The sequence below is a fragment of the Leptosomus discolor genome, chromosome 6 (assembly GCF_034619465.1).
Source record: "Leptosomus discolor isolate bLepDis1 chromosome 6, bLepDis1.hap2, whole genome shotgun sequence".
Taxonomy (NCBI): Eukaryota; Metazoa; Chordata; class Aves; order Leptosomiformes; family Leptosomidae; genus Leptosomus; species Leptosomus discolor.
The window spans coordinates 27,788,106-27,800,949 of NC_141396.1; the positions used below are offsets into that span (position 1 = coordinate 27,788,106).

General features: G+C 41.8%; 1 protein-coding gene across 2 annotated transcripts in view; it reads left to right on the top strand.

The window, feature by feature from the left end:
- Positions 1 to 227: 227 nt before the first annotated feature.
- ZMIZ1 (zinc finger MIZ-type containing 1) overlaps positions 228 to 12,844 on the top strand; it is a 158,965-nt gene continuing 146,348 nt past the window's right edge. For both annotated transcript variants that reach the window (XM_086467210.1, XM_086467211.1), the window contains exon 1: positions 228 to 287. In XM_086467210.1, coding sequence (XP_086323336.1) covers positions 228 to 287 — 60 coding nt within the window. The remainder of the gene's footprint in view (positions 288 to 12,844) is intronic.

Below are 12,844 nucleotides of genomic sequence, written 5' to 3' on the forward strand. Positions count from 1 at the left end.
AAGAATCCCCATGCCCTTGTTGTTGCAAAAGCCAGACTGTCACTGTTACTGGGATTATTATTATTTTATCTCGCAGAGTGCTCAGGGATTTCTTGCAAGTGGCTCTGCTTGGTGCTTTAGGTGGTAGGCGGACATGGACTGTGTTCAGTGATCTTTACTGTCCTTTTTGTCTTGCAGATTGAGGGATTTTAATGGCTTTCAGGTAGAAGAAAGTGGAGACAATCAAAATGAATTCCATGGACAGGCACATACAGCAGACCAATGACCGGCTGCAGTGCATAAAACAGGTAAGCTGAAGGTGGAGATCATTGCTGCTAGATGAGCATTGTGTATTATGTGGCAGGGGGTGTTGTGCATTATGGTTACCTGTTGCTTAATGAATATCCTTGCCTTTTAGAGGGGAGGAGAATGGTAGGAATGAGACATTGTAATTTCATGGAAGAGAAGAATATGTTACCAAGAGCTGGTGTATAAACCTCAAAAGCCAAATTTTCCCTTTCACCTTTCTAAGAAATCTTCAGCCCGGAGACTCAACAAATCTGTCTCAGCTGAAAGCAGAGTGGTGCTAGTCCTGCCAGCTCTGCCCTGAAAGCATCACAGCAGGCAACTATCTTTCTTGTGCTCTGAGCACAGTAATCCAAAATTTCCATGGGCCAGTTTTGATTCTAATCGAGTATCTGACCTGAGACCTGCACTGCCTGGAGACTCAAACTTGGACGGCTGGCATACCTTCAAGTGCTTGTGTTAATTGGTTTGTGCAGAGATGTAAAAACATCCGTCTGCATGATAAAATTTTCAGCAGCATCTGTTTATGAAGATGAAGGGCCCTTACAACTCACTGAAAGGCAGTGGGATTTAGGTCTCATTTACAGACTTGTCCACTGTAACCGTGCTTGCAAATGCTTTTATAACCAAGTGAAACTACAAAGGCAGGGATGGAATGAGCGGATGTCATCTTCCCTGCTTTACCCTTCTCGGTGAGCTTTGCTCTGTGACGCTGCAGGCAGCGTGTATCCTCCCCTCGCACATGTTGTTCGCTGCATGCAGGAATCCTTGCAGAAAATTCATAGCAGTGGTCCTGTGTGTAGCGGAGGTGAGCAAGAGACTGGTTTCTCATGTTGATGTTTCCTGGTTCTATCTCTAAACCAATGCATGCATGCAGCAAACAGATGCATAAATGCAAACTGCACACAGGTATTTTGAAGATTAGTTATCCCAGCTGCATCCACGAGGTGAGCTCCAAAGTTCATCTCTTCAGAACTGGTTGAAATTTTCTGAATTACTTTGGAAAAACAGAATGATATTATGAAGTTCCCAAATAATTTTTCGCTATTGTCTGAGCAGTTTTCTGTGTCAGTTCAGGCCACAGCATTTATAGAGGCTAGAGTCCCGCTGTTTCAGTTTTATATTTGTATTAACTAAGTTAAAAACCAACCTGCCTACTTTTGCTGTGGGACACGTGCATATTGCTTCTTGAGGGAGCACAGCATTTCTCTGTTCAATAGATTTCTTTGTGTTGTAGACACAAGCACCCTAAATCAAAGGAACTGATAAAAAATAAGCATTGGGGTGGTACTGGCTTGGTCTAGATTTTTTGAACTTATTTTATTTTCTTTTTATCTACAACTTCTTCAAGGGGGGCAGCAGAGGGGAAGGTGCTGATCTCCTCTCTCTGGTGACCAGTGACAGGACGTGAGGAAATGGAATGAAGCTGTGTCAGGGGAAGTTGAGACTGGACATCAGGAAAAGTCTGTCAGAGTTCAAGGGGCATTGGATGACACTCTTAGTCGTACGATTTAGTATTAGGTAGTCCTGGGAGGAGCAGGGAGTTGAACATGATGATCCTTATGGGTCCCTTCCAACTTGAGATATTCTACGATTCTATGATTATCTGTTCCTGTTCTCAGTTTCATCAGTCTCCATTGTTATGTTTTGTCATGTTTGCCTAGATATTAGTAGAAGGTTATATTTTCTAGAATGTGTTGCAAATCTGGCCATGCAGATATTTTGGGGCATATAAAAAAAGAATAGAGTTTATACCTAAGACAGCTGATTTTTCTCTCCATGTTTCCTTTGTAAGAGGAGATTTCGGAATAAATCAAACAAAGCTAGTTTGTAGGTCAAGGAGCGGAAATAGGAATCTGTCCCTGCAAAATTGCTCGTCATAATCCAGCCTTGGTCTGTGGTGGCTCTCTTTCTCTTTTATCACTCTGTGGTGAAAGTTGATTCATCTCATGGCCCTATAGAGGCCTGAGGGAAATACACATTTTGGGATTTCATCCCAGTTTCTTATGAATAACTGACTGGTTCAGAAGAAACATGCCCTTGACTGGCACAAATTGATGTCCTTTTTGGCCATCGTAGCCCATAGGGTGAGGAATGAAGTGACTTGCAGAACACTTTAACCTTCCAGCTGTAAGAACAGACCTTTAGATGAAGACAAATGGAGGATGCTGATCAGTTGCTTTTTCTAGAGTTGCCGGTTTCCATACATAGAGATTTGTATTATTTTAATGAGATAAAATAATATCAAATTACACTTCTTATATTATTAAAGGGGTGTTTTTACCAATGTAGTGGGTACTCTGTCAGTTAAACCACTAACTTAATTTGTACATAGTGCCGGTTTACATATGCATGTAGGATCTTTCTTCATTGATGAAGGCCGAGGGGAAGGGAGGAAGGTCCGACTTCCCAGCATTTGTGGAGCATTCTTGGTTTTGTTTGATCCTGTCTGGAAGAAAGCTCAGGGTTTTCTGGTAGGCAGGGTCATGGTTGCATAGCTGCTCTGTTCTGTCAGACAGCAAAAGATGCCTGACAAGGAGGTATCCTACTTGGGCATGCTCAGGAATTCATGGTGCCTGCATTCTGTATAGGCCCAAATAAGACAACAGGGATGCTTTTGTTTTCAACTCATGAAAAATTGTAGTTAACCAAGACAGTGGCTGAACACCAAAAATATATAGCAGGAAGCTTTTTTTGTGCAAGTGGCAATACTTGCAGTTTTGTTGGAAAGGAATGGCTGATGTTATTTTGGTTGTTGTTGTTTTTGAAGAACTTAGCATAGAGACTGCTCTTTGCTTTTTCATAGTTCCAAAATCTTGTGCTGTTACCTTTGCTGTAGTGGACAGAGACAGAAACTGACCCTGACTAGCTTTTTGGAGGAGACCCACTTCTCTGTCACAGGGTCATAAATTTCCATCTTGGAGACATTTACCTTGTTCTTTGAGACAGGTCGCTAGCTGGCAAAATTAACTGGTACCACAAAGAGTAATTTCCAATTCACCGCACGTTGTTGTGTGCATATTGGGTTTGGGATTGTCACGGTTTGAGGCTGGGCCGGCCACTAACAAGTGACAGACGCTCTCTACTAACCCCTCTCCCCTCCCAGAAGGGAAAAGGAGAGAGAACAAGGGAGAGAGACTTTACGGTTTGGAAAAGAAAACTAAAACAGCTTTAATGGTACAATAACAATAAAAGAAAAGATAATAATAAGAATAAGGAAAAAATGAAATATATACAGTATGTACAAATATATACAAAACCAATACCGAACCCAACTCCCCCCCACCCTGATGACAATACGTCACCACCACACCGCAGGGCTGGCACTGGGGCAGTCCCAGGCTGGACTCGGCAGCAGACAGGGACGGGATGCAGGAGCTGGACTCAGGCACTGGATTCAGGGATGCACGGATCAGTCCTCCTCAGATGTCGGCCATCGAAGAAGAGCGAAGGCGCGAGACCCTCGTGATCTCTCAGCTTTATACTGAATATGACATATATGGGATGGAATACTCTGTTGGTCAGGTTTGGGTCACCTGTCCAGTTCGCTCCTCCCTGTAGGTGCGACTCTTTTCACTCCTGGCACCCCAACATGGAGTACAAGATTTAGCAGTGACCTTGGTCGCCATAAGAACAAGTATAAGCAAGGGCCTCTCTGCATACCATTCCTTGGTATGAACTATGAACACCAGGCCTTATCACTGCTAGGAGCAGTCACTGTCTGGAAAAACAGGCTGCTGTTTCAGAAAATGCTGTTAGTTAGAGGAGACTTAACTGAAAAGTTAAAAGCACTAAAACAGAATTAGTTCTGATTTAGCCCAAACCAGGACAGGGAGCAAAGCAGGACCTTGCATGGCCATATCAATGTACCATCACCAATTTTGGGGATTAACTTCAGGGTCAGACAAAAACTTGCCTGCCTTTTCTTCCCTGGTCTCCAGTCTTTTCTCGTTTCTTCCCAGCCTGTGAACAACTAGCACCGGTGTTCTCCTGAAGGGGCGTATGCTTTCGGGGGGTTAACACAGCAGTGGCATGGAAGGCGCACTTCAATGGGGAGGAAAACCGTCCTTCCTTGGTGCCCAGCATCTGCATGTTTTATAACCTTGCTGGCAGCTAGTGGCTCATGCAGCCAGACTTGAGAGCTGTCTGCTGCCCTCATTGCCCCTCACCCCAGCCCCTGAGAAATGCTCTAAATGGTAATCCATGTGCTTCTTTAACTAGATCAGGTTTCAACACAGAGTCAGGACAGACATCTTTCTTCCCAGCTCTGTGGCTTGTGAGACACCCGTAATGTCCTTGCTGACTTCTGTTCCAGGATTGAGACTGTGTTTTACCTTGATCTTTTTTAGCGCTTTAAAGCTACAAACCCCAAACTTGTATATGATCAGCTAGTTAGGAAATGAAGTGTGTGTATTAAGAAGTGTTTCAGAATAGATGAAAGGGCAAACTGAAGAGGTGGCTGTGTATTTTAGCTTAAAAAAACCCCAGACTTCTGTGGAAGGCTGGAACAGCCTGTGAGGTCTCTTTGTACCTGATTCCCTTAGTATTTGTAAGTGTATGTGCTTTAAAATCAAACATAGTATTTTTGATGTACAGTGGAAAAAAGCCAAAGTAACAGGCTTCCCTTAACACATGCAATTAGTTTGTCATGACACAAGAGACTCTTCAGGGTACGTTGAAGGAGGCTGGATCTTCAGGGTACAGACTTGTTTTCTTTAATTCTTTGTCTGTACAAACAAAAACACAAAATGATTTTGTGCTCAGCGAAGGTCTGATAGTCCCCAAGAACTGCCCTATTCGAGGCTGCAGTAATAATCTGTTTATCGGCTGAGTGCTCATGGCTCAAGTGGCTCTGATATACCATCCACCATGGAGCACCAGGGCAGCAGGAGCTGGCTCAGGTGGGCACAGAGCTGAATTTGAGGGCTTCCCTGGTGCCTGGGGCCCAGGAGCAGCCTTCTGAAGGAGCCATCTTGGCTCCCATGGCATAGGAAGTCCTGACCAAGAGTTGAGTGGTTTTCTTAAACCATTCTTCATAGTAGATCAGAGGTGTGGCTTTAATCGAACACCATCTATTATTTTGCTTATGTGATATGAGCAAATACCAGGCAACATCAGTGGTTTGCATGACATCTCTTCTCTGCTCTCACCCTCATGTGTCCATTTTAAAAACTTAGAGCTATTTTAAATCTAGGGGCTTCTACCTTTTGTTGTCTCTGCTGTCGGTTTGTAAGGTTTCTATACATGTCTTCTGAAATTCTTGAAAAGAGGAAAATGGAGAAAATCTCTCTATATTTCAGTTACAAGGAAGCCAGCCCTTTCGGAATAGATGTGTGATACCTTCCTGCTGTGCTGGGGACAGTTGCCAGGGTACATACTAAAGCTGTGTTGAAATTTTAGTAACAGGTTAAAGGGAAGTATGAAAAGGCTCCCTGGTGTCAAAAGTATTTGGTCGTGGTGGGAACAGAGAAGGTTGTTTATGCTGTTTGTGTCGTGTACATCAGGACATATTGAGCAATATCATCAAATGACGCTGGATCACTTGGGGAACCCCGCTTAGTTGGAGACACACATCACATAGCTTGATGTCTAGAAACAGATCAGCATTTCTCCCCTCTTTCCTTCAAGAACACTTGCTGAATTGCTGCGGTTGCGATGCTTTGTCATGCCTACCAGAGAGAGATGCTAAAAGTTGTAATTGCTGTATGTTTTCGTTGATATTTTCTTGCTCAGATTAAAAACAAGCAGGCCCATTTCTTTCATCATTCAGCAACTGGGTGTTTGGTTGCTTGCAATTCAGAGGCAAATAGAATTCTTTGTATATTTACATAACTGTTAGCGTTTAAGCTCTGAAATGCTTGAACTAATTTTTCTGCTCTTCAATGTTATTGTTGCAGACTCATGTAAATGTTCAGCAGTCCTAAACATGTCATTTTTAATATATTTTGGACTGGTTAATATGGACTGGTATGAAATTACAGCTGAAAAGGTTTTAATAAAGCTTCATGAAAATTTCGTTCTTGATGAACTTTGAGAAGTATTCTTATGAAGGACACATTTATTTAGAATACATATTTTTTGGCTGTAGCCCATATAAGCATTATAGGAGTTTTTAGCAGTTAAATATGGAATAACATATAGCAGTAAGGCTAATGGTGAAAAAACCCTTTCTTTTACATAAAAAGTGATTTGATAGGCCTCAAGTGTTACAGCTTATTGGTTGAATGGTCCATCAATGCCATCTTAGTAGCTATGTTTTTTCTTTTTTTGAGACCCATAGCTGCAAATTCTTTGTCTGCCTTCATGCTCAGTCTGTTGGAATATTCCTTTGCTAGATTTAAGTATGTTTAGGAAAAACTGACAGCAGACCAGCTTTCCTGGCTCCTCTAGTCCATTTAGAGACTTGTCAATCAACATTCCTGCTCTGTTGATCCTGGTAGGGACTGCTCTGGCTCAGGCAGCAAAGCCAGGAGGGAAAGAGCAAAGAGGCAAAGTGCTAGAAGCACTTCTGGAGGGAAGGGGGAGGAAAACACTTTCTCAGCGTTCGCGGTATTTGTCTGGTGTGTTTATCTGACGAGATTCCAGTGGGCAGAATATAACCCATCATCTTTTGAGGCAGGCTGGTAAAGTTGTTGTTGGTACACTTCTCTCCTCAGTTCTGCTGCTTGTTTCACTGCAGCACCTGTCCTAAAGGAAAATATATATGTTTTAAACTTACACTTAAAACTTCTAGTACCCATAGTATTTAGAATAATTTTATTCTTTTCAATTTACTAATCTGGCCTATTGCTTAAAAGTTGCATGTTAGTAAATAAGCAGGAACATTTGAAAATTGTATCAATCTGTAAGTTGGATCCATGGTGTCACCTCTGTGTTAGATGATGATCATAGGAAGTCCTTTTTGTCAGCAGCTGGGTCGAACTCTGCAGTGAACATGTGGCATAGCTGGCAATGTGTCTCTATCTTCTGTAATGCCATTTCTGGCTCTTCCTCCATACCTATGCGCTTGCAACTTGAGTCCCTTCCATTGGGTGCGTTAGAGAAACAGCAAGTCCATAGCAGGTATGACTTGGACGCATTTGCACATAAGGACTATTGTACCTGTTTGTAAAAGTAGAAGGTGCTTTTAAAAAAAGTTGTTTGAAGTTGTGATAGTACTGTTAATACTAAGAGCCTTCAGCTGTGCAGGCCTCTACCATCATCTACTGAGGGGAAAGTCTCCTTATTGCTTCTATGCACTATGCAAGAAGAGCTGTTAATGTCGTACAAAGGCAGGTCACAAAGCACGCGTGCTCTGGCAGTTTTGTACGCACATGCAAATGAGAAAGATGTATGGGGGAAGCATTTCTTCTTTTGACTTTGAAATATCTCGGTAATGTCTAGCTGTCTGGTCGGCCCCGTGAGAATAGGTCATGTGAATTTTACATCTTCCACAGCGGTATCAGTTCATGTAGCGGTCATTTTAAATAGTCACCTTGAGATTTTATCTCTGCATAGATTAGGAGATTAAAATAATAAAGATTAAGTCAGTTGATTAAAAGTGCTGTAAAAGGCATAATCAGTTAGTAAGTAAACTACTCGAATCAGTAAAAAACATTAATTGAAAAACAAAATATGTCCAACAAATGTGCTGCTGTTTGACTGGATATACTGAAGACTATTGGTTATTTTTAAAAATCAGTGCATTTATGCTCCTGAAATTTAGAGAATGAATAAATGTGTTTAAGTGCATTTTTTAAAGTTGATTCAGTACATAAGTCAGAGGAATTTGAGACAGTACTTTTTTTTTCCCCTTGCCATCAACTCACCATACTCTTGGGTAGCATTATTTCTTTTTAAAGGATGCACTATTGACAATGACCTTCCAGTGAAGGGATGTTGGAATACTTCATTAATGTCTTTAAAACACCTTGATGTGGTAAGAACTGCATGAAAAAAAACCACTGACCCAAACTTTTCAAAATGCTGTGATATACACCTCAAATTGTTAAATGATTCATAACACAGAATTATTTATGTAGTAGACACACCACTTTGCCTGTATCCTTCACTTAATCTTCTACTAAAAGTCATTGTGAAGCTAGATTATTTTTTTTGTTATAAAGAGGGCAGGTAAACAAGTCTGGAAGAAATAAACCTATTTTCATCAATAAAAACCACTAACAATTTATGTAAATATTTAGATTGTTATTCTAATAGTGCAATAGTATTCTAAGGGAAAGAGCATAGCCACTGCCTTGAGAAAATTAACTCCTTGATGTGTTGAGATATTTAGGACTGAAACTACTGGCTGAAAATCACAAGAGCATTAGAGAAGAAAGCTCCTGTATAATCACACTGTCTGCTGGAATGATAAAGCTGAAGAAGCCTCAGCATTGTTGCTGTAATCACATATAGAGACGTCTTATGCTAGCATGTTATGATAGGGAGATACTAACGGAAAATGGCTTGTTTCAGTTGCCAAGAAGAGCGAGTGAACTGGTTAGGCAGACTGATACCATGACTCAGTTGAACTGTAATTACAAATTTAAAGATAGATGGAGCCTTCCATGACTGACCATGGCATTAGAGAAAGAACAAACAGTTGTTCCTTTGTTTCTTGACTTTTTTTTCCCATAAAATCATGTTTTCTGGATGATTAAGGAAATATAATTCAGAGCCATCTGATTATTTTGAGTCTTTTCTAAACCATACTGTTCTCAGTGCTCTCAACTGTGAAATAATCATAGAATAGTTCGGGTTGGAAGGGACCATTAAAGGTCATCTCGTTCAAACCCCCTGCAGTGAGCAGGGACATCTTTAGCTACATCATGTTGCTCAAAGCCCCATCCAACCTGGCCTTGAATGTTTCCAGGGATGGGGCTTCTACCACCTCTCTGGGCAACCTGTTCTAGTGTTTCACCACCATCATCGTAAAAATTTTCTTCCTTATTATCTAGCCTAAATCTGCCCTCTTTTAGTTTAAAACCATTATTCCTTGTCCTATCACAACAAGCTCTGCTAAAAAGTTTGTCCTCATCTTTCTTATAGGCCCCCTTTAAGTACTGAAAGGCCTCAATAAGGTCTCTCCGGAGCCTTCTCTTCTCCAGGCTGAACAACCCCAGCTCTCTCAGCCTGTCCTCATAGGGCAGGTGCTCCAGTCCCCCGATCATCTTCATGACCCTCCTCTGGACTCGCTCCAACAGGTCCAAGGTCCATCTCTTTCTTGTGTTGAGGGCCCCAGAGGTGGAGGCAGTACTACAGGTGGGGTCTCAACAGAACAGAGTACGGGGAAGAATCACCTCTCTTGACTTGCTGGCTATGCTGCTTCTGATGCGGCCCAGGATATGGTTGACTTTCTGGGCTGCGAGTGCACATTGCCAGCTCATGTCCAGCTTTTCATCCACCAGCACCCCCAAGTTCTCGGCAGGGCTGCCCTCAATCCCTTCATCGCCCAGCCTGTATTGATACCAGGGCTTGCCCCGACCCAGGTGCAGGACCTTGCACTTGATCTTGTTGAACCTCATGACGTTCACACAGGCCCACGTCTCAAGCTTATCCAGGTCCCTCTGGGTGGCCCCTGTCCCTCAGGCATGTCAACCACACCTCACAAGTCCAAGGGCTGGAGGTGACAAGAGTACAAAGATAAGATTGGACTGGGCACTGTTGTTCATGTATCGATAGATTAACAAAAAGACATACTGCCACTAGTGTGCCCCGTTTCCATCTTCAGTCAGATCTGAATCACAGCCTTTAGACCCCTAAGTCACAGTTTCCTCGTGAGCAGGGGAGAGTGGGGTAGAACAGCCGTAGATGGGTTTATGATGAAAGAAATTTAATTTGCTGGATGTTGCCTTATATATCACAAAGTTCTATCAAAGTATATTGTAACCATACTGCAGTTACATAGATGTGAAGAGTAACAGAGCAGGAAGACGGCAATGCAGTTCTGATCAGCAGAGCTAAAGAGTGATTCTTGTTTTAGATCTTCTAGCTTCTCTGTATAGTGCTTGAGGATCGGGATGTTGAATCCATCGTTAACACTTTTGTAAAACTAATGGACAAGCCAAGGTTGCAGTATCTTTCCTTTCCTCCAGCACATGCACACAGATACACAATCTTCCTCACAGAGCTCATGGTATAGGAGATCCAGGCAGCAGAACAGGCCTATTCAATTACCAGGCATTCACCTTTTTTGAAACCAATACTGATTTATACGCCCACATTATGTTAGAAGTGTATGAGAGAAGCATCTATGGATGTCTGTATTAGTACAGGTTTTGTTCCCTTATAACTCACAACTGAACAACTTGTGCTTTTCTGCAGTTCAGTGATGCTCATGGGTTTTGTTTGTTCTTTTTCTCATTTGTTAGCATGTGATCTTCTGTCTTTAGTATTGACTCCCCTGCCTGTCTTACCCAGTATTTTTGTGTAATTAAAACATCTGATAAAGAAGTGCTGGTCTTTGCTCAGTATTTACTGTTTTCCTTTGAAAAAGAAGCTGCAGTAGACAAATGGGGCAAAGGTGACTCCCTTTCATTCTGTTTTTATAAGTAGGCATGGCTAACATAGTTTTAATCTCTCTCTCAGTGTATCTAGTGCTTCTCAAAATGTGAGCTTAATAAAATATTTATAAATCCTCCGATGGAATGAGCCATGTAAGTGCAAGATAATTCTATTAATTAGGGATCTCTCAATCTCACAAACACTACATTGGGAGGGGGGGATTATCTGAATACAAAATGCACAGCTTGAGCCTTTTAATTTTTTGATAAATAAAACAATCTTTGATATTGAAGGGGACTGTAGAGAATTGAACTATATATAACCATATCCAGATAAACAAAAATCACGCTCCCAAAAGACAGAAAATAGCTCAATACTCCCCTCTATCCTCTTGAAAAAGACCATTTGTTTTGAATCTTCACTGCAGATGAGTTTATAATATACTGAGTATAGCTGCTTGTGGGTAAGGCCTTTGTGTAATCACACTTGGCTGTAAAAAAAAATAAACAGAGAAACCACCTATTTCAGGTTACAGTGTTTTCTACATTTAAAGCATAGCCTCAATTCATGTCCTGTATTTCTGTAACAGCCCCTGAGCTCTGTTGCAGCCAGTGGAGGGCATGCCAGGGAGAGAGAGAATTCTTGGTGGATGGGGATCTGAAGTTAGAGGCCTGTGTGTAGGAGAGGGAGAGGGGCTCATGGTTGGGCTCACTCAAGGAGCCTGCTCAGGTTTTAAAGTAGTAAAGGCACTATTAATGTATTACAGCAAATGACCCTTGCTGATTTGCAGGTTCTCTACTCTTTACTTATGGTGCTGAGTGAGCTATCAAATTTAGGTCTAGTAGGAACATACTTGTGTGCTGAGTAATACACAGAGACCAGCCTTGTCTCCCTTTGGTTATGCTGTGTCAAGGGTGTCTGACCAGGAATCCTGTTTACATTCTTTAGATAGGTGATTAGTTTTAGTTTGGGAGCTGAATGCCCTTTACCCAACATGCAGGACCACAGTAATTCTTCTCCCAGCTTGTTTCAGTTGAAGGGCATGTAATCTCTTGCTGTTCTCTCTGCTCCTTTGCTTTCCAGGCCCCTTTCTTTCCTACTCCCCTCTTCGCCCCCCTTCAGTACAACAGTGCATTTGCATTACATGTGATTGCAGGCATGTCTGGGTGAATCGTAACAGAAAAAAAAAAAGTCTGAATTGCCTGGCTGAAACTGCCAAAGCACCTGGACACCAAATCCTCTCTAGGGTCAGAGCGAGTGTGCACCAGGGTTAGAAAAGTCGTATAGGCATGGAAAGAGTGGGTGAGCTCCTTCCTCAACCAGTATCAATTGGTTTAGTTCCAAAGGAACTATGGTTTCTGCATGAAAGGTTTTGAGCATCGTTGTTTGTATATATGAAGTTCAATAATTGCTGAATATTTTGGTTTGCTTTTAAATTCCTAGACTTGTACAGCCATACGAGAATTTTAACTTCCATTGTTGTGGAGAAAGACTCTGAAACCTGCATGCCAGCAGCTGAAAATACCAAGCAGATCATGTGAACTCTGTACACATGCATTTCAAATGTCATGAGCTCTATGCAAAATTCATGGCATGCTGAATATCTGGCTCATCTTTTGGAAAAGATGGGTTTGGTACTTTATATTGCTTGAAATTCTGGACCTGTTGCGAGGTTTTGTAGAACTCATAGATGAACCTGTTGTCTAGCTAGGAATAACTTGGCTGAATTCTGAGGATTAACCCAAGAGTAAATATGCACAATATCAGAACACTAAAAATCTTTATTTCCTTTTGCACCTCTCTTTGTATGCATTGTGTTTTTATGGAGAATAACGAGGAATATTAATAAGAAAAAATAGTTCTCTAGGTTGAAATAATCAAAAGTACCATTATTTTAAAAAGGGGAGGGGGAGGGGTGGTGTTGTGAGGCAGGAGGAGTATTTATACTGTGAACTTAACTTTGTCTTGCTCTTACATTGATGATATAGCTCCACCTTCGGGAGAAGTTTTGTGCTGCGTTTAATCCAAAGTGTGGGCTGCTGAGAGCAGAGTCCTGGTACCTTCCCAGCCCTGC